General features: G+C 44.1%; 1 protein-coding gene across 1 annotated transcript in view; it reads right to left on the bottom strand.

The window, feature by feature from the left end:
* The window catches only part of LOC115077642 (vomeronasal type-2 receptor 26-like), a 176,017-nt gene that overhangs the window by 23,298 nt on the left and 128,723 nt on the right, over positions 1-23,996 (bottom strand). Inside the window, exon 4 of the mRNA XM_029579937.1 lies at positions 23,629-23,793. Within this exon, the coding sequence (XP_029435797.1) occupies positions 23,629-23,793 (165 nt within the window). The remainder of the gene's footprint in view (positions 1-23,628; positions 23,794-23,996) is intronic.

The following is a 23,996-nucleotide window of genomic DNA, read 5'->3' as shown; positions in this document are numbered from 1 at the left end:
CTTCAGAGGCATGTGCTTCTTAGTATACTTCAGAGGCTGTGCTTCTTAGTATAGTTCAGAGGCATTTCATTCTTAGTATCCTTCAGAGGCATGTGATTCTTATTATTCTTCAGAGGCTGTGCTTCTTAGTGTACTTCAGAGGCATGTGATTCTTAGTATCCTTCAGAGGCATGTGTTTCTTAGTATCCTTCAGAGGCTGTACTTCTTAGTATCCTTCAGAGGCTGTGATTCTCAGTATCCTTCAGAGGCATGTGCTTCTTAGTATCCTTCAGAGGAATGTGCTTCTTAGTATCCTTCAGAGGTATGTGCTTCTTAATATCATTCAGAGGCATGTGCTTCTTAGTATACTTCAGAGGCATGTGATTCTTAGTGTCCTTCAGAGGCTGGGCTTCTTAGTATCCTTCAGAGGCATGGGCTTCTTAGTATACTTCAGAGGCATGTGCTTCTTAGTATCCTTCAGAGGCTGTGCTTCTTAGTATCCTTCAGAGGCTGTGCTTCTCAGTATCCTTCAGAGGCATGTGATTCTCAGTATCCTTCAGAGGCATTTGCTTCTTAGTATACTTCAGAGGCTGTGCTTCTTAGTATCCTTCAGAGGAATGGGCTTCTTAATATCATTCATAGGCATGTGCTTCTTAGTATACTTCAGAGGCATGTGATTCTTAGTATCCTTCAGAGGCTGTGCTTCTTAGTATCCTTCAGGTGCATGTGCTTCTTAGTATACTTCAGAGGCTGTGCTTCTTAGTATCCTTCAGAGGCATGTGCTTCTTAATATCCTTCAGAGGCATGTGCTTCTTAGTATACTTCTGAGGCTGTGCTTCTTAGTATCCTTCAGAGGCATGTGATTCTTAGTATCCTTCAGAGGCATGTGATTCTTAGTATACTTCAGAGGCATGTGCTTCTTAGTATCCTTCAGAGGCATGTGATTCTTAGTATACTTCAGAGGCATGTGCTTCTTAGTATACTTCAGAGGCATGTGCTTGTGAACAACTGTTGGCTAATATTATCCCTAAAACTTAGATATAAAAGGATTATTTTTATGCCTTCATTTATTATGTTTCTATTAAAAATGTACTTCCCATGTACAATTTCAAATCAAAACCAGATAATTTCAAAGAATCATGTTTTTGGAATTGTGGGGACTTTCTTATAATTTTGCTGTGGAAGTTTTCGACTAAATCTGGAAACTGTCTGACAGATTTAATGTGAGTTTTCCAATTTTTAGTATCTTCTCTCATTTTAACCACTGTAGAAACCATGGAGTTTACAGACATTTTGATATTCCAATGTGGTTTGTTGAGTCATAGAGTTCATATTTTATTTTTTTAGAAAAGGTTCACAGAACAGTTTTGAAGACCTAGGAAATATTTTACTCATTTAAAAAAAATCTGGTTTATGAACCTTTTTGAAAAGTGGATGCGTGCATATTTCTTACCTGGGTAAATTTTGGACTCCATCCAATGGCACTTACATTGATGAGGAGTTGCTGACCCCGAGGAGCAAATGGATTAAATGTTCCTACTTGATTTTTCAAGACAATTCCTCTACGGAAGATCAGAAAGTTTATGATGTCAAATTGAATTTGCAGTTTCCCCTCATCATCAAAGATAATCAAATCACCAGCTGAAGTTCTGAATTGAAGATTTTTCATGTATCTGTTTATCTTAAAACAAGGAAACATAATAGCAATCAACCCAAATTTTGAGTGAAATAGTTAATTATGGGTTAATTTCCACAGGATTTAGGCATCTATATTTTAAATTAGGCTTCTAAAATTGCCTTCTTGGATTTCAAAGAGTGGATGCTATTGGAGTGGCATCACAAAAGGAAAAAATAGGTTCTTACCATTGATATTCAGAACAAGGCACCTAACAAGCATTTACATGTTGGTAAAATAATTAATTGCAGTCTTAAATTTAGGAATCTTGAGTTATATTTAAATAGTCTGTCTAACTAAATTCAGACCTTAGCCAGAAAAAGAGTGGGATTTGCAATTCCTGTAGTGCAACTGTTGTTGATTTATATGGTTATGATTTACCGACATAGATCATGATTTTACATGGTTATGATTTACCCACATAGATCAGAGATGTTCCAGGGTCATTCCAGGGCGATGCTAACCTAGCCAGATAACTTAGCTGGGTAACACTGATATTCAGCATCCCGTATTAAATTTAAAACCCTCTGCACTTTACATAAAGTAATACATGGTAATCAAGTGGACTGGCTAAATGCAGTCATCAGGCTCCATGTACCCCAAAGAAATTTACGACCTGCCAATTAAGGTTTACTGTCATTACCTGCTGTCCACTCTGCACACTTGAACCAAGTCAGAGAATGCTCTGTGTCGCTTGCGGGGCCTAAACTATGGAATACACTTCTGATGAATGTGAGACTACAAACCAATTTTAAGAAGTTCAAGCGGGATTTAAAAACCGGGCTGTTCGACAAGGCATACTCAGAGGGAAAATTAAATAGCATCTATATTACTGTCAATTTCTTTTACTCTAGTATTTATTTATTCTTTTAGCTTTATCTTTTTTATTGTTTTAACTTTTATTTTTAGTTACTGTTTTCTCTTATTATTGCCATTATTATTGCTATTTTAAATACAACTGATTATTAACATTGTGAGGCAGAGTTTCAAAGGGGTATGAGCGTAAGATATGCGCGTACCCCCCGAAAACCTGCCCCAAGTTCCCCCTGTGTGTGCCAAGCCTATGTTGAATACGCTCGGCGGTGCGCAAGCCCTGGGACGCGTGTAAGTCCCGGGGATTTCCTGGTGGGCGTGTCGGGGCATGTCGGGGGCATGTCACAGCGGTGCGTCGTCCGGGGGCAAAGCCGCGGATGTGGTTCCGGCCCGGGGGCATTTCAAGGGCGTGGAGGGGGGTTTAGATAGGGCTGGGTGGGTGGGTTAGGTAGGGGAACGGAGGCAGGTTGCGTGGCTCGACACACACAGGCTGCCGATTTTGCACAGCCTTGCACGAGCCGAGCCAGGATTTTAAAGGATACGCGCGTATCTATTAAAATCTGGCGTACTCTTGTTTGCACCTGGTGCATGAAGAAAAGTACGAGCGGGCGTTCTTTTTAAAAATCTACCCCTGTATGTTTTATCTTATGTATTTTACAATTTGTAAACCATTGGCTCGTCTTAATGATGGTATAGAAAATTTGATAAATAAATAAATAAATAAATACATAAACTACAGTCAAATTCAAAGGGTGATTGCTTTAATGGAGGATCTTGATGTCTCTGCTAGCAAGAAGCAACATCTGCAGCTGGAGTTTGATTCCATGCTGGCTTTTATTAAAACTCACACACAGAACCTTCAGCCTAGCACAAGAAGTGGTTCTCACGGGTAGATTTTATAATTTTACGCGATTTTGCGCACCAGGCGCGAACAAAAGTATGCTGGATTTTATAAGATACGCGCGTAGCCGCACGTATATTATAAAATCCGGGGTCGGCACGCGCAAGGGGATGCACATTTGTGCAACTTGCGCGCACCGAGCCTGCCGCGCGCTGCCTGTTCCCTCCGAGGCCGCTACGAAATCGGAGCAGCCACGGAGGTAACTTTCTTTCCACCCCCTCGGCACCTTCCCCTCCCTTCCCCCTCCCTAACCCACCCCCCCCCCCGGCCCTATCTAAACCCCCCTACCTTTGTTGCAGATTTACGCCTGCTGAAAGCAGATGTAAATCTGCACGCGCCAGCGGGCTGCTGGCGCGCCATCTCCCGACCCGGGGGCTGGTCCGGAGGCCTCGACCACACCCCCGGGCCGGTGCTACGCCCCTGTCCCGCCCCAAACTGCCCCTGACCCCGGACACACCCCAGACACGCCCCCTCCCTGCCCCTTTTATGAAGCCCCGGGACTTACGCGCATCCCGGGGCTCTGCGCGCGCCGGCGGCCTATGCAAAATAGGCACGCCAGTGTGCGAATGCCCTGCGCGCGTAAATCCAGCTGGATTTACGCGTGCAGGGTATTTTAAATCCGCTCCTCAGTGTTTAGCATTGAAACATATATAGAAACATAGAAGTGACGGCAGAAGAAGACCAAACGGCCCATCCAGTCTGCCCAGCAAGCTTTCACACCTATTTGTTTTCATACTTATCTATTACTCTGACCATTGAGGTCAGGGCCCTTATTGGTAACTTTTTGGTTGCAATTCCCTTCCCCCCAACCATCGATGCAGTCAGCAGTGCTGGAGCTGCATCTAAGTGAAGCATCTAGCTAATTGTTTTGGGGTAATAACGGCCGTAATAAGCCTGCTACTCCCATTTGTTTACCCTGCCTATGCAATTCAGTCATTGTTGGTTGTCTGAATATAATTCCTCTTTACTTCATTTCCCCCTGTCGTTGAAGCAGTGAGCTGCGCTGGATATGTATTCCAAGTGAAGTATCATGCTTAATTGATTCGGGGTAGTAATCGCCGTAACAAGCAAGCTACACCCTTGCTTATTTGTTTACCCAGACTATGTCATTCATTCCTTGTTGGTTGATGCTGAATATAAATCATCTTTTCTTCAGTTTCCCTGCCATTGAAGCAGAGAGCTATGTTGGAGGGCATTGAAAATGAAGATTCAGGCTTATTTGGTTGGGGTAGTAACCGCTATAACAAGCAAGCTACTCTGCTGCTTTTTTGTGGATGTAAATCCTTTTTTCCACATTTTCTCTTGCTTTTGAAGCATAGAGCAAAGTTGGAGTCGCATTAACTGTGTGTATGTTTATTGAATAAGGATATTCATCTCCAGGTAGTATCTGTCATTCCCGCAAGCAAGCCACCCCCTTGCCTCTTCTCTTCATTCCCATCCTCTAGATTTTATGGATCCACAGTGTTTATCCCACGCTTCTTTGAAATCCTTCACAGTTTTGGTCTTCACCACTTCCTCCGGAAGGACATTCCAGGCATCCACCACCCTCTCTGTGAAGAAATACTTCCTGACATTGGTTCTGAGTCTTCCTCCCTGGAGTTTTAAATTGTGACCTCTGGTTCTGCTGATTGTTTTGCAATGGAAAAGGTTTGTCGTCTTTGGATCATTAAAACCTTTCAAGTATCTGAAAGTTTGAATCATATCACCCCTGCTCCTTTCCTCCATGGTATACATATTTAGATTTTTCAGTCTCTCCTCATAAGTCATTCGATGAAGACCCTCCACCTTTTTGGTCACCCTTCTCTGGACTGCCTCCATCCTGTCTCTGTCCCTTCGGAGATATGGTCTCCAGAACTGAACACAGTACTCCAGGTGAGGCCTCACCAAGGACCTGTACAAGGGGATTATCACTTCCCTTTTCTTACTCGATATTCCTCTCTCTATGCAGCCCAGCATTCTTCTGGCTTTAGCTATCACCTTGTCACATTGTTTCGCCAACTTCAGATCATTAGAGACTATCACCCCAAGGTCTCTATCCTGCTCCATACATATCAGCCCTTCTCCCCTCATCAAATACAGTTCTTTCAGATTTACACACCCCTTGTGCATGACTCTGCACTTCTTGGCATTGAATCTCAGCTGCCATATCTTCAACCATTCTTCCAGCTTCCTTAAATCCCATCTCATACTCTCCACTCTGTTGCAGATCTTAGTGTCATCTGCAAAAAGACAAACCTTACCTTCTATCCCTTCCGCAATGTCGCTCACAAAGATATTGAACAGGACCGGCCCCAACACCGATCCCTGCGGCACTCCACTTAACACTGCTCTCTCTTCAGAGTAAGTTCCATTTACCATCACACATTGTTTTCTGTCCATCAACCAGTTTGCAATCTAGGTCACCACCTCTGCGCTCACTCCTAAGCTTCTCATTTTATTCACCAGTCTCCTGTGCAGGACCGTATCAGAAGCCTTGCTGAAATCCAAGTAGATGACATTGAGTGCTCTTCTTCGCTCCAATTCCTTGGTTACCCAGTCAAAAATGTCAATCAGATTTGTCTGACAGGATCTTCCCCTGGTGAACCCATGCTGCCTCTGGTCCAGCAATTCTCGCAACTGTAGATAGTTCACTATTCTTTCTTTCAACAGTGATTCCATTACTTTTCCCACCACTGAGGTGAGGCTGACCGGTCTGTAGTTACCAGCCTCTTCTCTGTTCCCACTCTTGTGAAGCTGGACCACCACTGCTCTTCTCCAATCACTTGGCACCACTCCCGTTTCTAAGGATCTATTGAACAGGTCACCCAGTGGACCTGCCAGCGCATCTCTGAGCTCCCTCAGTATCCTGGGATGAAGCTCATCAGGCCCCATGGCTTTGTACACTTTCAGATTCTTCAGCTCTTCCCATACATTCTCTACTGTAAATGGAGTTACATCTACTCCATTTCCCTCCATTTTCTTGTTAACTAGTGATGGTCCTTCTCCAGGGTCCTCTTTAGTGAACACTGAACTGAAATATTTGTTTAATATTTCTGCCATTTCTTCATCTCTCTCCACACATTGATCCTTTTCATCTTTCAATTTCACTATACCACTTTGGACTTTTCTCCTTTCACTGATGTATCTGAAAAATATTTTGTCACCTCTCTTTACCTCCTTGGCAATCCCTTCTTCTGCTTGACTTTTTGCCATCTTGATTACTTTCTTTGTCTCCCTCAGTTCTACCAGATATTCTTCCTTGTGCTCCTCCCTTTGGGATCTTTTATATTTCTTGAACGCTGTTTTTTACCCTTTATTTTGTCAGCCACCTCCTTTGAGAACCAGATAGGTTTCATTTTTCTTTTGCTTTTCTTTACTTTTCTAACATATAGATTAGTTGCCTTGGTAATTGCTCCTTTTAGTTTGGTCCACTGTTGTTCCATGTCTCTCTCGTTCTCCCAGCCTACTAGTTCTTCCTCCAGATACTTCCCCATTTCATCAAAGTCTGTGTTTTTGAACTCCAAAACTTGGGTCTTTGTGCTTCTTTTCTGTATCCTTTTTGTGATATTAAACCATACCGTATGATGATCACTGGTGCTGAGGTGGGTGCCCACCTGGATATGAGACATTATATCCATTAATGAGCACTAAATCGAGTATAGCCCCCTCTCTTGTGGGTTCCATTACCATTTGTTTGAACAAAGCTCCTTGCAGGGCATCCACTATTTCTTTACTATTGTTAGATTCTTCAGATGGGATTCTCCAGTCTACATCTGACAAATTAAAGTCTCCAATGATCACCACTTCTCCCTTCTTTCCCATCTTTTGGATGTCTTCAACCAGATCTCTGTCCAGCTCTTCCTTTTGGTTTGGAGGCCTGTAAACCACTCCAATAAAAATGGATGCCCGATCTTTTTTTAGGTTGGCCCATAAAGCTTCTTCATTGGCCCATCTTCCTTGTAGCTCAGATGTTTGGATATTGTTTCTGACATAAAGAGCCACCCCCCCCCCCCTTTCCTATCCTCTCTGTCCTTCCTTAACAATTTATAGCCCGGTATTGCCGTTTCCCAATCATGCGATTCTGTGAACCACGTTTCTGTGACAGCAACAACATCCAAGTCCGCCTCCTTCATTAGGGCTTGCAGATCTGGGATTTTATTGCCCAAACTACAAGCATTTGTGCACATAGCTTTCCAGATTTCATCATTCAGGTTACTGTTGTTCCTGTACTCCTTTTCTGACTTTAGTTGAGTTTTGTTATCCACTTCACCTTTTCCATTCACAAGATTAGTGCCTCTGATGTCAGATTCATCCAGCACAATGAGCTTTTTCCTTTGGTTACTGATCTGGAATTTCTGTATACATTGGGTTTCTTCTCGCTTTTCAGACAACACTTCAATCTTTTTCTCAAGAACGTCTTCAATATTTAATACAGAGAAGGCATTTTGTACTTGTTGCACTTGATACATTGGAGAGTAGAACACAATTTCATTCTGCTCCCAGAATGTCTGCTGTGACTACCCCTGAAAATAACCCTTACTGAAAGTGAAGGAAAAGAAGTATCACATAGAAAACCAATCAGTTTCAAATGTACATGATTTATTAACTACTTCTTGTGTTCCAGTTCCTACCACCAAGCCAACCATTGAGTCTCCTAGACTGATGTACACACCTGCCTGTATTCTCTCCCCAGCACTGGCTGATTTCTCAGTAGAATTGTTGCCTGCACAGGAGGTGGTGAGATTCTCTTCTACAGCCTCTGATGTGTCGAATCTGTAGTAAAATGATCAAAGCAGAGCTTTGATACCTGAATCTCCACCTGTGCTGAATCAGCAGCTAATCAGCATTCTAGCTTCACAATCTGCAGCCAGCACCCTCTCCTGCTCAGGATCTAATCCGGGGTGCATTCCTTCCAGATTTTTTGCTTTCACTTGCAGGATAAAGTTAAGTGCCTGAAAAAGATTTGGTATCCTGCACCAAGAATTTACCATCACCTTATAATGAGAGCCTTAACTGTATCTCAGTTTCCATTCTAATTTCAGAACCTGCTTTGTCCAGTTCCTTGCAATGCTAGGAGGGTGCATCCAAGCCCACGTACCCCAGGAAGGGTCTAATCCCATCCAGGTACCCCAGGAGGAGTACAGCCAAGACTCACCACCCCAGGAAGGGAGCAGCTCCAGCCCAGTTCTGCCACTTCAGGTGGGGCCCAGTTTCAAGCACTCACTAAAGGAGTGCCACCAAGTTCCTCTCCCCAGGAGGGGCCAAGTTTCAAGCAGTCCCAGCCACATTCTGCCACCCCAGGAGGGGCGCAACCTAGTGACGTGCCTCAAGGACTCTATTTCCCCTATCCAGTGGGACCCGGGGGCAGGAGTGCCTAAGAGGGGGTGCTAGTGCGATGTTGCTTGTCATGCAGCCTCCCAACCACCAGAGGTCCTCCAGGAGTTGTTCTTGCCCTCTTCCCAGCTCTATGCTCAGTGACCTCATGACTCAGCAAATCCCTGACATTTTAGCCCTGCCTCTGGCTAAACTCTGGGCCTTGTCATTGTATCTGCTCAGCTCCTTGCTTGGCCCCTCATCTCTGTATTCCTTGTGGCTCTCCGAAGCCTTTTGCTTTGTGGCTTCCATAAGCCTTCCTGTTTCCAAGCTTGCCTTGTGGCTTCCCAAAGCCTTCATGTTCTCAATCCTTGCTCCCTGGCTCCCTATCCTTCCTGTCTCAAGCCTCCCAGTGCCATCCCAGACCTTGGTTACTGCCTGAGCTCCAGACCTCTAGACATCATCCTCCAGCCCTGCAACCTGCATCCAAATTCTCCTCTGGATTCTGTCTCCAGTCCCAGCCGATGTCAGCCTACAGCCCTGCATCCTGCCTATTAAGTCCTGCCTGACTTCTGTCTCCATGCCAGATTCCATTCCAGCTTTAGCCTTTTGTCTCCTCCATTATTCAATTCCTGCAGGCTACCATAACCCAAGGGCTCAAACTGCAGGGAAGGTGGCTGGTATAGTCTAATCTGCCCTTGGAGTCCTGGACTGTTCCCGTAGGGGTTTCCAGGCAAGGTGGTTCCTCAACCTTAACAATTTTTACTTAGTGAGGAGCCTTCCTGAAAATTCTAGCAATGCTGACTTGCTTTGCTTTTGGACTTATCCATAGAAGTACTCCCGTGCTTTTTCCCTTATGTCTGTATATAAGTATCCCCAGACCTTAAATGTTGGGGCCCATGTTGGTTGCCATCTGAATCCAATTCCCCTCCCCCCCCCCCCCCCCCCCGGCTGTCAAACTGGAAAGCAATATTAGACTTAGGCTTGTGTCAAAAGTATCAAGGCTTATTGGCTGAGGGTACATGTACCCCAGAGAAATCTGAGATCCGCCAATAAAGCTCTACTAACATTCCCTCAGTAAAGACAGTGAAGCTAACACAAGTTAAAGAGAGAGCACTATCCTTGGCTGGACCAACATTATGGAACACATTGTCACTCAAGACAAGATTACAGAGTGATCCAAAACTCTTCAAAAAAAGTTTAAAACATGGCTATTCAGGAAAGCATTTTACAATGAGAATGGAGAATAAGAAACACAGAACAAGGTTACCTAGATGAATGGTCTTAATTTTTTTATTTTTATACTCAAAAGATAATGTCAGAGAACTCCGGTTTAAGCACAATTCTTGTATGATTACCCTATTAATCACATAAATGGACTAGATCCATGTCACCTATCTTATACCTTATATTATATAAACATGTACCAACACTATAATGGCACTTTCAGAGATACTTTTTGTAACCAAACTAAATATATGTGCCTCTATGTAAGCCGTTGTGATGGTACATTACTAAACGATGGTATAGAAAAGATTTCAAATAAATACATAGATAGATAAATAAATAAATAAATAAATAAATAAATAAATACATACATACATAAATAAATACATAAATAGATAGTAATCCCAGTGCTTCTGCTAAGGGTAAGGGTAGTAACTGTTGCACCAAGCAGGTTGCCCCCATGCACTCTTCTTTATTTCCATCCTCAAGCCTTTAGGGATCCACATTGTTTATTCCATGCCCCTTTGGATTCTTTGACTATTTTTGTCTTCACCACCTCCTCTGGAAGGGCATTCCAGGGATCCATAATCCTTTACATTAAGAAATATTTCCTGATATTGGTTCTGTCGTCCCCTCTGAAGTTTAATTTCATAACCCTTAGTTCTACTGTTTCATTTCCAATGGAAAAGATTTAATTTTTGTGCATCATTAAAACCTTTCAGGTATCTGAAGGTCTGTTTCACATCTCCCCTGCAATGCCTCTCTTCTATGGTATGCATATTTACGTCCTTCACTCTCTCCTAAGTCATTTGAGGGAGACCCCACACCATTTTGGTCACATTTCTTTGGATGACCTCCATCCCATCTCTATCCCTTTTGAGATACGGTCTCCAGAGTACAGTACTCCCAGTGAGGCCTCATCAAGGACTTATACAAGGGGATTATCACCTAATTTTTCTTACTGGTTATTCCTCTCTCTATGCAGCCCAGCATTCTTCTGGCTTTAGCTATCACCTTGTCACATTGCTCCACTGTGTTCAGATCACTAGACAGTATCACCCCAAGGTGACTGCACTACAGTCTTTCACTCATAATCACATACAGCTCTTTTGGATTACCACACCCCAGATGCATGACTGCAATTCTTGGCATATATCCAACCACTGTTCAAGCTTTCATAAATCACATTTCATTCTTTCTATTCCTTCGTGTGTTTCCAATCTATTGCAGATCTTAGAATCATCCACAAATAGACAAACTTTACTTTCTATCCCTTCCGCAATGTTGCTCACAAAAATATTAAACAGAACCTATCCCAACACCAGTATTTGTGGCAATTCATGTACCACTGTTCTCGCCTTATAGTAGGTTCCATTTACCAATATACACTGTCTTCTATCCAGTAACCAGTTTGTAATGCATATCATAACCTTGACACTCACTCCCAAGCCTCTCCTTTTATTCACAAGCCTTCTATCAGGATCATATTAAAAGCTTTGCTGAAATGCAAATAGGTCACATAAAGCACTCTTCTCAATCCACTACTCTAGTGACCCAATCAAAAAAATCAATTAGATTTGTCTGACAGGATATTCCCATGGTGAGTCTATGATGCCTAGGGTCCAGCAGCACTCCTGATTGTAGATAGTTCATTATCATTTTCTTCTTCAGAGTCTCCATTCATTTTCCCATTGCCAATGTGAGCTGCCCAGACTGTAGTTTCCAGCTTCCTCTCTGCTACCCTTCTTGCAAAGTGGGGCCATCATTACTCTTCTGCAATCACAAGGTACCACTCCCATTTCCATGGATTTATTGAACAGATCATTCAGCGGACCCACCAGCACATCTGTGAGCTCCTGCAGTATCCTGGGATAAACCTCATTGGCCCCATGTCCTTGTCCATTCTCAGTTTTCCTAGCTCTTCACATACATTCTCTTCTGTAAATGGAGTTTTGTCTACTCCATTCCCATATAAAATCTTGTCAACCAGCAATGGTCCTTCTCCAGGGTCTTCTTTAGTGAACACTGAATTGTAGTATTTGTTTAATATTTCTTAAGAACATAAGAACATGCCATACTGGGTCAGACCAAGGGTCCATCAAGCCCAGCATCCTGTTTCCAACAGTGGCCAATCCAGTCCATAAGAACCTGGCAAGTACCCAACAACTAAGTCTATTCCATGTTACCATTGCTATCAATACCATTAGCTATTTTCTAAGTTAATTTAATTAATAGCAGGTAATGAACTTCTCCTCCAAGAACTTATCCAATCCTTTTTTTAATCACAGCTATTCTAACTGCATTAACCACATTCTCTGGCAACAAATTCCAGAGTTTAATTGTGCATTGAGTGAAAAAGAACTTTCTCCGATTAGTTTTGAATGTGCCACATGCTAACTTCATGGAATGCCCCCTAGTCTTTCTATTATCCGAAAGTGTAAATAACTGATTCACATCTACCCATTCTAGACCTCTCATGATTTTAAACACCTCTATCATATCCCCTTATCATCTTGGTAGCCCTTCTCTGTATCTTCTCCATTGCAATTATATCTTTTTTGAGTTGTGGCGACCAAAATTGTACACAGTATTCAAGGTGTGGCCTCACCATGGAGCAATACACAGGCATTATGACATTTTCCGTTTTATTCTCCATTCCCTTTCTAATAATTCCCAACATTCTGTTTGCTTTTTTGACTGCCGCTGCACACTGAACCGACTATTTCAATGTGTTATCCACTATGATGCCTAGATCTCTTTCTTGGACAGTAGTACCTAACATAGAACCTAACATTGTGTAACTATAGCATGGGTTATTTTTCCCTATATACATCACCTTGAAGTTATCCACATTAAATTTCATCTGCCATTTGGATGCCCAATTTTCCAGTCTCACAAGGTCTTCCTGCAATTTATCACAATCTGCTTGTGATTTAACTACTCTGAACAATTTTGTATCATCTGCAAATTTGAATATCTCACTCGTCATATTTCTTTTCAGATCATTTATAAATATATTGAAAAGTAAGTGTCCCAATACAGATCCCTGAGGCACTCCATTGTAGGGATGTGAATCGTTTATTGATGATTTAAAATATCGTCCGATATATTTTAAATCGTCAAAAAATCGTTAGGGCCACGATACAATACCAATTCCCCCGATTTATCGTTAAAAAATCGTAAATCGGGGGAAGGGGGAGGGCAGGAAAACCGGCACACTAAAACCCCCTAAAACCCACCCCCGCCCCTTTAAATTAAATCCCCCACCCTCCCGAACCCCCCCCCCCCAAATGCTTTAAATTACCTGGGGATCCGGCGGTGGTCCAGAACGGCGGCGGTCCGGAACGGCCCCCTCAATAGGATCGTGTTGTCTTCAGCCGGTGCCATTTTTCAAAATGGCCGCCGCAAAATGGCGGCGGCCATAGACCAAAATGATTCGACGGAGGAGGTCGTTCCGGACCCCCGCTGGACTTTTGGCAAGTCTTGTGGTGGTCAGGAGGCCCCCCCAAGCTGGCCAAATTTTCCTGGGAGTTCAGCGGGGTTCCGGGAGCGATTTCTTGCCGCGAATCGTTTTCGTACGGAAAATGGCGCCGGCAGGAGATCGACTGCAGGAAGTCGTTCAGCGGGGGTTCCGGACCGCCGCTGAACGACCTCATGCAGTCGATCTCCTGCCGGCGCCATTTTCCGTACGAAAACGATTCGCGGCAAGAAATCGCTCCCGGAACCCCGCTGGACTCCCAGGAAAATTTTGGCCAGCTTGGGGGGGCCTCCTGACCCCCACAAGACTTGCCAAAAGTCCAGCGGGGGTCCGGAACGACCTCCTCCGTCGAATCGTTTTGGTCTATGGCCGCCGCCATTTTGCGGCGGCCATTTTGAAAAATGGCACCGGCTGAAGACAACACGATCCTATTGAGGGGGCCATTCCGGACCGCCGCCGTTCTGGACCACCGCCGGATCCCCAGGTAATTTAAAGCATTTGGGGGGGGGGTTCGGGAGGGTGGGGGATTTAATTTAAAGGGTCGGGGTGGGTTTTAGGGGGGTTTAGTGTGCCGGCTCACGATTTTAACGATTTTTCATGATAGTTTACACACCCAAAGGGCAACAATACGATTCCCTCCCCCTCCCAGCTGAAATCGATCGTTAAGACGATCGAGGACACGATTCACATCTCTACTCCATTGTCCACTCCCTTCCACTGAGAAAATTGTCCATTTAATGCTACTCTCTGTTTCCTGTCTTTTAGCCAGTTTGTAATAGAGAGATGTGAATCGTGTGATCGATCGTCTTAACGATCGATTTCGGCTGGGAGGGGGAGGGAATCGGATTGTCGCCGTTTGGGTTTTTTAAATATCGTGAAAATCGTGTAAATCGAAAACCGGCACACTAAAACATCCCTAAAACCCACCCCGACCCTTTAAAATAAATCCCCCACCCTCCCGAACCCCCCCCCCAAATGCCTTAAATTACCTGGGGTCCAGTGGGGAGGGAGGGCGGGAAAACCGGCACACTAAAACAACCCTAAAACCCACCCCGACCCTTTAAAATAAATCCCCCACCCTCCCGAACCCCCCCAAAATGCCTTAAATTACCTGGGGTCCAGAGGAAGGGTCCCGGTGTGATCTTTTACTCTCGGACCTCCGGTGCTTGTAGAAATGGCGCCAGCGCTACCTTTGCCTTGTCATATGACAGGTCAAAGGTAGAGCCGGCGCCATTTTGTTTTTTGTCCCCCGAGGTCAGGAGCATAGGAGATCGCTCCCGGACCCCCGCTGGACCCCCAGGAACTTTTGGCCAGCTTGGGGGGGGCCTCCTGACCCCCACAAGACTTGCCAAAAGTCCAGCGGGGGTCCGGGAACGACTTTGCGCAAAATGGCGCCGGCCGTAGACAACATGATTGGACTGCAGGAGGTCGTTCCGGACCCCCGCTGGACTTTTTGCAAGTTTTGTGGGGGTCAGGAGGCCCCCCCAAGCTGGCCAAAAGTCCCTGGGGGTCCAGCGGGGGTCCAAGAGCGATCTCCTGCCGCAAATCATTTTTCCGTACGGAAAAACCAAAGGTAGCGCTGGCGCCATTTCTACAAGCACCGGAGGTCCGAGAGTAAAAGATCACACTGGGACCCTTCCTCTGGACCCCAGGTAATTTAAGGCATTTTGGGGGGGTTCAGGAGGGTGGGGGATTTATTTTAAAGGGTCGGGGTGGGTTTTAGGGTTGTTTTAGTGTGCCGGTTTTCCCGCCCTCCCCCCCCACTGGACCCCAGGTAATTTAAGGCATTTGGGGGGGGGGTTCGGGAGGGTGGGGAGGGTGGGGGATTTATTTTAAAGGGTCGGGGTGGGTTTTAGGGATGTTTTAGTGTGCCGGTTTTCGATTTACACGATTTTCACGATATTTAAAAAACCCAAACGGCGACAATCCGATTCCCTCCCCCTTCCCCTCCCCCTTCCCCCTTCCCCCTTCCCCCGATTTACGATTTTTTGACGATAAATCGGGGTATTGTTATTGTATCGCGGCTCTAACGATTTTTGATGATTTAAAATATATCGGACAATATTTTAAATCGTCAAAAAACAATTCACATCCCTAGTTTGTAATCCACGAAAGGACATCGCCTCCTATCCCATGACTTTTTACTTTTTCTAGAAGCCTCTCATGAGGAAGTTTGTCAAACGGTTTCTGAAAATCGAGTACACTACATCTACCAGTTCACCTTTATCCACATGTTTATTAACTCCTTCAAAATGTGAAGCAGATTTGTGAGGCAAGAATTGCCTTGGGTAAAGCCATGCTGACTTTGTTCCATTAAACCATGTCTTTCTATATGTTCTGTGATTCTGATGTTTAGAACACTTTCCACTATACAAACAGTCTAACTTCATTAAGTCAGCCAGAGTGACTAACTGCTCTCTTGATTAACAAATCTTGGTAACTAATCAAACCAAATCACACTACCTCAACATCTTTCCAAGGTGAGTAACTGAACTGAACTTTTCAACCTTTTTACTTAGGTAAACACTGCTCCTTGCTTATTTCTAGCTTCTGGCTACTTTTTTTTTTTTTTTTCAATACACTCAGTTCTGCTCACTAGCTGTCTTACAGGCTTTTTAAAAATAAACACACTAACTACTGCTTACTAGCTGCCTTACTGACTTACTATTTAAAAATACAGTCTAACTTGTTTATTCGCTGCCTTACTATTAAAAGCAGAAACACACTAAATAATATTCAGAAATAGTTAACTTTGCCCCAATACTTTTAAAAAAGATAATGTCCCAAGCAAAAACTTATTGATTCCTTTCAGCCACCAGCAAGGTGATCCTCTCCTCTCAGTACTCCCACTGGAATGTCATATTATGATCACTATTGCCAAGCAGCCAGCCTCAAATATATCCAAAACCATTTTCCATACCCCAGACTTTGAGCCAGGAATTAAAATTATATATATGGCATTGTAAGGATAACTATGGGGATAATGAGTGTCTTTCACAACACGTATTCTGCCAGAGCCCACATTAATCCATTTATTCCTAGGTTTCTGAATACAATCCACGCTTCCATGCTGACAGGTACTTCCATCCACTCACCCCCCTCCCAATAACCCCTGCCCCTTGAAAGAATGAATCTGGTCTTCTGTTGGGGCTGGTGTGCCCCCTAACATTCGTGCTCCCTAGCACCCTGCCTGGTTGATGACATTTTTCAAAATTGTGCTGACATAACCTGAACCCTGCTCAACTTTTTAACAATATATCCAAAGGGGAACCAATCGGTTCACTCACTGTGAAGATATGTATTTCTATATGTTTCTCATGATATTTTAGCGCCTGTATTATGAGTGCTTATACAAATCTTTTCTCACCTACACGTCTAGTGGGGTTAAAATCTCTCAATGTTCGAAAAAAAAAAATATTTTAAAGAAGTTGGTTGAGGTTTCATATAATCGTGTAGGCAACCCTGCCTCTTGTGAGCATATTATAATCATAAACCTGCCAACCTCCTCCTATTTTTTATGTGTATATGCAACAAGAAAAATTTTTGTAAATGTTGTTGTCAACAAATGTTTTCATTCAAAAAAAGTGGACATCCAGCAAAAATATATAGACCTCAAAGGACATCTTTGGTAATACTCCAAGAAGTCTTCCTGGGTTGTTTTGAAATGTCACTTCACCACCGCTCCTACACTGTTGGGTGTGATATAAGTCTCTTATATACTTGAAATCACGCTCTTTCAACATGAAAGAAACTCTATGTCCATTCTATCAACCTTAAGATGTATTAAAATCCCAACATGTACATGTTTCAGACAACCAGCGTCCTTCCTCAGGGGGTGTACCGGCAAGTGGTGTCTAACCCTCTTTTTATAAGGATTACGATGTAAATATACAAATTTCAAATACTTGCCTTGAAGTTGCACAATGGTGCCTCAGTCTCAAAGAGTTTTCCTTGATTGATTCATCTTCTTCAATAACTTCAAAGGTGCGTATTCTGCGAAGAATAGCTGTGTTTTTGCCTTTGCCTCGTCTGGATGTCGAAGAATAGGAGGAGGTTGGCAGGTTTATGATTATAATATGCTCACAAGAGGCAGGGTTGCCTACACTATTATATGAAACCCCAACCAACTTCTTTAAAAAAAAATTTTTTTGAACATTGAGAGATTTTAACCCCACTAGACGTGTAGGTGATAAAAGATTTGTATACGCACTCATAATACAGGCGATAAAATATCATGAGAAACATATAGAAATACATATCTTCACAGTGAGTGAACCGATTGGTTCCCCTTTGGATATATTGTTGATTGCTTAGCAATGTGTAAGTGGCCCGATTTACATTGGTTTGTCACAACTTTTTCTTAAGTCGCAGCATTGCTTTACTTTTTAAGTAGTGGCCCTTTAAGGTGATGGTGGTCCCTTGAGGTTGTGGGCTCGCTGCTCGCTGCATTCTTTTGTCCCACAGTGCTTGGCCATAATACAAAAAAATGTGCCATAGAGCTGTACAATTCTTTCATTGGAGGGCTCCACTATCACAGCTACCCCTTCCCATGATAGTGGAACCCCCTCCTGCAAAAAAATAAAAATGGTGGCTTAATGTATCTAGATCTGAGTTAGGGGCCTAGATCTGAACATCAGTTCCAAGCTTCTACTTTGTCTCCCTTCCCTTTCTCCACCTTTGTAGCCACTCACGTTTTAGTTTCCTAAAACCATGGTCACTGTTTCAAAAATACACCTGCTTGTAGCTGATCACTCACCTGCTGAGATGAACAAATCCTAGGCATCTATATATCTTATCCAAGCTAGGGGAATATTTTCACAGATGTACAACAGCTGGGGAAGGTATTGGCAGTGTTCTGTGTTTTCCACTGTACTTGTAAAAGAAATAATTAGAAGAAAATTCTGTGGGGCCCCAGTAATTTTAAAAGAGTAGAAGCAATGCCTCCCCACTCCCTCCTGTCACAGTCTTTTTAAAAATGGTGGCACCAGAAAAACATAAGGCATGCGTGGAAGTGACATCACTTCAGTGCTACTCAGGGGGGCTGGAGCCAGTGAAAATTATGCCTTTTCTTTACAACCATCAAAACCCAATGGAACGGGTCAGTGGGAACTGGTAAGGCCCCATCCTGCATCCTCAATGATTTTTGGAAGGGTTGTGAGGTCAGAAGGACCGAGGTAGCTCTACACCCTGAGTAATCTTTTGGTGGGAGGAAGGAGGGTCAGAGGAGCAAAGAGAGGCCCCAGCTGAGCAATGCCTGGGCCCTGAGACTTCTGTTGGGGTGAGATGTGGGTCTTCTTGTTTTCAGAAAGCACTTTAAAAAAAAAATTTCTAACCACAGAAAAACAAAAATATGTGAAAATGTTTTAAAGTTTTCATGAGAGGCCATTTCCAGTTCATTACATTTGGCTTGAACCAAAAATGGCCTCATTCATCCAGATTCAGCATTCATGTGGAATGAATGCACTTCCCTATTAGGGAGGCCCTAAGCAAAAATAACATTGTAATGTTTTTGTTTTGTTTTTTACTCTTCTTTTCTTTTGTTTGATGCCTGTTTAGGTTTGAGTTCTCCATTCCTCCATTCTCCCACCAAACTCCATTCTCCATTCCCCTACCAAATCCTCCCAGCTAAGGAGAGAGCCTTTTTAAGAAGAAAGAAGAGGCACTCTGCAGCCTGCTCTCTGGCCTCTGGGCCAGGGCTTGGATTTGGGCCTAGGCCAAGACCTACCTGTCTAAACCAGGCTAGGTCCTGGTGCCATTCATGGGCATTAGCCTGGGCTGAGGTCCTGGCCCCGAGACCAGGCTTCTGGGCAGGGCCTTTAGTTCCAGTCCAAGGCTTAGGTGCTGGGACCCAGCCTTCAGGCCAGGTGACAGCACTGGGCCATTGCCTGGCCCTAGGCCTTTGCCTAGGCTCAGACCCCAGCATCGGGTCTGGGTCTAGATCGAGAAGCCGGGATTGGGACTCTACCTCTGGGCCGGGTCCCATCATCTTACCCTAATCTTAGGCCAAGGCACAGCATCCGACCTATGCAACTGCTTGGTAGCAAACCATGAGTCACTTGGAAAAGCCTGACTTCTGCACATGGTGGCCATGTTTGGAAACTGTCATATTTAAAAGAATTGGGTGATTTCTCAAGTGACTTATAGTATGAAGTCTGCAAATTAGTGTTTGTTTTTATTTTACAGAAAGAGTTTCAGCCATTCGAGAGGTGATTGCTAAGACTTACTGTCAAATGCTAAGAAATGTTTGCTTGCATTTTAATCTGACCAATGATAGGAAGGACCGCAGCTTATGGTGTTCATGATAAATGCAACTTTCTGAGTAATTACTCCCTGAGGAAGCTCAAACAGAGTGAAACAGAGGCTCTCTGAAGGGGAATGGCTGTAAGTAAATGATCTAAATGTTACAGTGGTTAAAGAGTGGCCTTTAAAATATAAGAACTGTTCGACATGATTGATAGTCTGATGTACTAACTAAGGATAGGGGTGTGCATTCGTTTTCACCGTATTGGCGATCTGCAACGTATATTGTACTATTCGTAATATTCGTGGGGAAGCAAAACGTATCACGATTCCCCACGAATACACGAATATTCGCCGAATTATACGGCCACCTAAATACAAATTTAAACAAGCCCCCCACCCTCCTGAACCCCCCCCCCAAGACTTACCAAAACTCACTGGTGGTCCAGTGGGGGGTCCAGGAGCCATCCCCTGCACTCTCACCCTCAGTGCTGGTTTCATCATGGCGCCGATAGCCTTTGTCACAGGGGCTACTGGAGCCTTTGGTCAGCCCCATCACATGGTCATCGGTGCCAGCTTGTGCTCCTAGCATGTGACAGGGGCTGACCAATGGCACCGGTAGCCCCTGTAACATAGTATGGGCAAAGGCTATCGGCGCCATTTTGAGTACTGGCATTGGATGGATGGCATGTAGGAGGTCACTTTGGGACCCCCGTTGGACCCACAGGGACTTTTGGCCAGCTTGGGAGGGCCTCCTGACCCCCACAAGACTTGCAAAAAGTCCAGCAGGGGTCCGGGAGTGACCTCCTGCATGCCGGCCGTCCGATGCCAGTACTCAAAATGGCGCCGATCACCTTTGCCCTCACTATGTCACAGGTACCGACGGTCGGCCCCTGTGACATAGTGAGGGCAAAGGCAATCTGCTGCCAGTATCTCCTTTGCCCTCACTATGTCACAGGGGCCGACCGTCGGTACCTGTGACATAGTGAGGGCAAAGGCGATCGGCGCCATTTTGAGTACTGGCGTGCAGGAGGTCGCTCCCGGACCCCCACTGGACTTTTGGCAAGTTTTGTGGGGGTCAGGAGGCCCCCCCAAGCTGGCCAAAAGTCCCTGTGGGTCCAACAGGGGTCCCGTAGCGACCTTCTGCATGCCGGCCGTCCGATGCCAGTACTCAAAATGGTGCCGATAGCCTTTGCCCATACTATGTCACAGGGGCTAATGGTGCCATTGGTCAGCCCCTGTCACATGGTAGGAGCACAAGATGGCGCTGATGACCATGTGACTGGGGCTGACCAATGGCTCCGGTAGCCCCTGTGACAAAGGCTATCGGCGCCATGATGAAACCGGCACCGAGGTTGTGGGAGTACAGGGGATGGTTCCCGGATTCCCCGCTGGACCACTAGGGAGCTTTGATAAGTCTTGGGGGGTTAGGAGGGTGGGGGGTTGTAGTTAATTTAAATTTTAGCTGGGACCCGATAGAAATCGCTGTATTAACGCATCGGGGTGCCATACGGCCGAATGTAATGTATCTGTTCCCCGACGAATCCGAATCACGAATACAACGTATGGCGTCCCTCTGCACATCCCTAACTGAGGAGCTGTTAAAATTTGGGGTTGTGCAAGCATTGTTTTGAAATTTTGAACCAAAATATAGGGAATTGTTTGCTCTTACAAGTTATAAAGTTAATTTTTGTTTATTGTACATTTATAGTCATGGGCAGCAGGAGTGACTTTTGGCTTGTAATGATTATACTTACATCTGCCATTGTGGCCAGAACATATTTTTGAAATGATCAAGTCTTTTTCACTCTTTTTGTGGTTAGGAATACCTTATTAAGATGGTTGTTGCATGTAGTTTGCTCTATGAGCAGTTTTCTTTTTAATTTAAAAAGTAGACGCTTAGATTTGGATGAGTACTGTTCTATAGGTTTTTTACATTTGTATGTGCCCTCCTCTTGGTCATAAAATACGTTTTTGTTCTCTTACCTAATAATTTGATTTTGGAAATGGGGCTGATGGAATATATAGTAACATAGTAATTTAGTAATGATGGCAGAAAAGGACCAAATGGTCCCTCCAGGCTGCCCAGCAAGCTTCTTATGGTTGTATTACTATTTGCCACACCATTCAGGTTACTCCCATATTTCTCTTTTACTAAGTGATGAGCCTTCCTGAAAAATTAGGCAGTGCTGCTTGTCAAGCTTTGTTTATGACCTTGGCCATTGTATCTGCCCTGTGTTTTTTCCTTTACATCTGCAAATCAGTATCCAAGAGCGTTAAACTCAGGGCCATGTTGGTTGTCTTCTAAATCCAATTCCTCTTCCCTTCCCCTCCCACCATCAAATTGGAAAGTGAAGTTACAGTTGCTTCAAAAGCATCAAGACTTATTAGTTAAGGGATGTAATCCCATGATCTCTGTTAAGGGAGGTAACTACTGCTCCATGCAGGTTATCCCCGTGCTTATCAGTTCCCCAGACCATAACATTTGTGGCCCTCATTGGTTGTGGTCTGAATCCATTTCCCCTTTTCCCTCTGCCATTTGAAGCGGAGAGCAATGTTGCAGGTGCATGAAAGCTTCACGGCTTTTTGGTTAAGGGTAGTGATCCCCAATTCCCCAAACCTTCTGTTAGAGTAGTAACCACTGCACCAGCAAGTCACCCTCATGCACCTTCTCCCTCCTGTCCATCCTCTAGCCTTTAGCGATACACAGTGCTAATCCCATGCCCCTTTGAATTATTCTTTAGCACTGCCCATGGAAGGGCATTCCAGGCATCCACCACCCTCTCCGTGAAGAAATATGTCCTGAGGTTGGTTCTGAGTCATCCCCCATTGAATACAAGCTGAGTTTATTGCTTCCATAGTTAGTGTACATGATCCACACCAGTCCAGCCCAGAGTCCTGCTCTCACTCTCCTCCTCCACTCCACACCCCAGAGCCTTCTTCTCTCCCCTCCCCCCATAGACACATTGGTGCAGCGCTCTCCTCTCCCCACCCCGTTTCAATCCTGTCTTGCATTTCCACTTTACTCCCCCCTCATTCTCTTTCTGTTTTCCTCTGCTGTGCTTCTGCTGCAGACTTTTATCTCCTTCCCCACACCTGCTTCTGCCTCCCTCAAAGGCCAAGACTACAGCAAATGCAGACAAAGCCACTGACTCGCCTCCTGCCCAGCCTGGAATAAAGTTATGCCGAGGTAGTAAAGTCCCTGGATTGCTTCCCTTTCTCACTGCTTTCCCCAGTGGGTCTAAGTATGTGCACCACCCAGTCCTGTCTGTGCCATCAGTGTCATAGCTTGATGAATAGAGGACAAACCAAATCCATATCTGTGTTTAATACACACATTGCACTTAATGCAACACATGCTTTGCTTACCTGCCATGGGTGAATATTCTGCATCAGACTTGATATTTGAACAAACTCCCTCTGTTGCATTTTGGGTGAGAGCAGGTTATGTAAAGCATGAGCCACTGAATATACAGCAATGTAAAGACAGTATGTGAATCTAAAATTATTCACATCAAATAGTGTTTTATCAAGATATCTCAAATCTACTTCATCAGTGCATGGAGAAATAAACGTTGTTAGCTCATCCAGAGGAATATTGGTGGGTTTACAATGAAATTGCTCTATCCAGAACTCAGAAAGCAGATTATGATGCAGTAGTTTTGACTGAGTGATACTGTACATGAAGTTCTTAAATCCAGGAATTTCTCCTTTCTTAATTGAGATCATCAAAGAACCATTGAATGGATACAAATCAATTTTCCTCAAAGCACTTGTATCAATTATTAATGTAGCTGAGGAAATCCAAACTTTCCCAAACACTGAAAGTGACAGTAGGTCATTCATTATGCTGTTAAAAGACTCATATGTACTGAAAACAATAATTACATTTGCTGCTGTATTTTCTATTACTTCAACAGCTGTTGTGAATGTTCTGTCATCTCTATCATTGAGAATTACTAAAAAGTCAACACAGGCACCACTCCTGATAATCTCATTCCTCAGCTCCGCACTGGCTCTCACATTGCTGACATCATCCGATGCCACAATCCCAACCCAGGTCCAGCCAAAGTGCTTCAGTAACTGAATTATTGCTTCATACTGAAATCTTTCATCAGGTACAGTCTGGTAAAAGGAAGGGAACTGAACCCTGTCACTGAGGCTGGGATCCAGGGCTCCATAACTGATCTGAAGGGAACAGAAAAGTATTTGTTAATAACAGAGAGCTATAGAAATTATTTGATTTTAAGCAAAGTAAGAAATAGAATAATTTATTTCTTAGCATTCAGTCAAATGAATCCAGAAAAAGTGGGTTATGCACCTCTACCAGCAGATGGAGATGGAGCAAGCTGACATCACTTTATATATACCCCTGCAGTGACATCAGCCTG

This window comes from Rhinatrema bivittatum, chromosome 16 (assembly GCF_901001135.1).
Source record: "Rhinatrema bivittatum chromosome 16, aRhiBiv1.1, whole genome shotgun sequence".
NCBI lineage: Eukaryota > Metazoa > Chordata > Amphibia > Gymnophiona > Rhinatrematidae > Rhinatrema > Rhinatrema bivittatum.
This window is presented reverse-complemented; position numbering and strand designations above follow the sequence as displayed.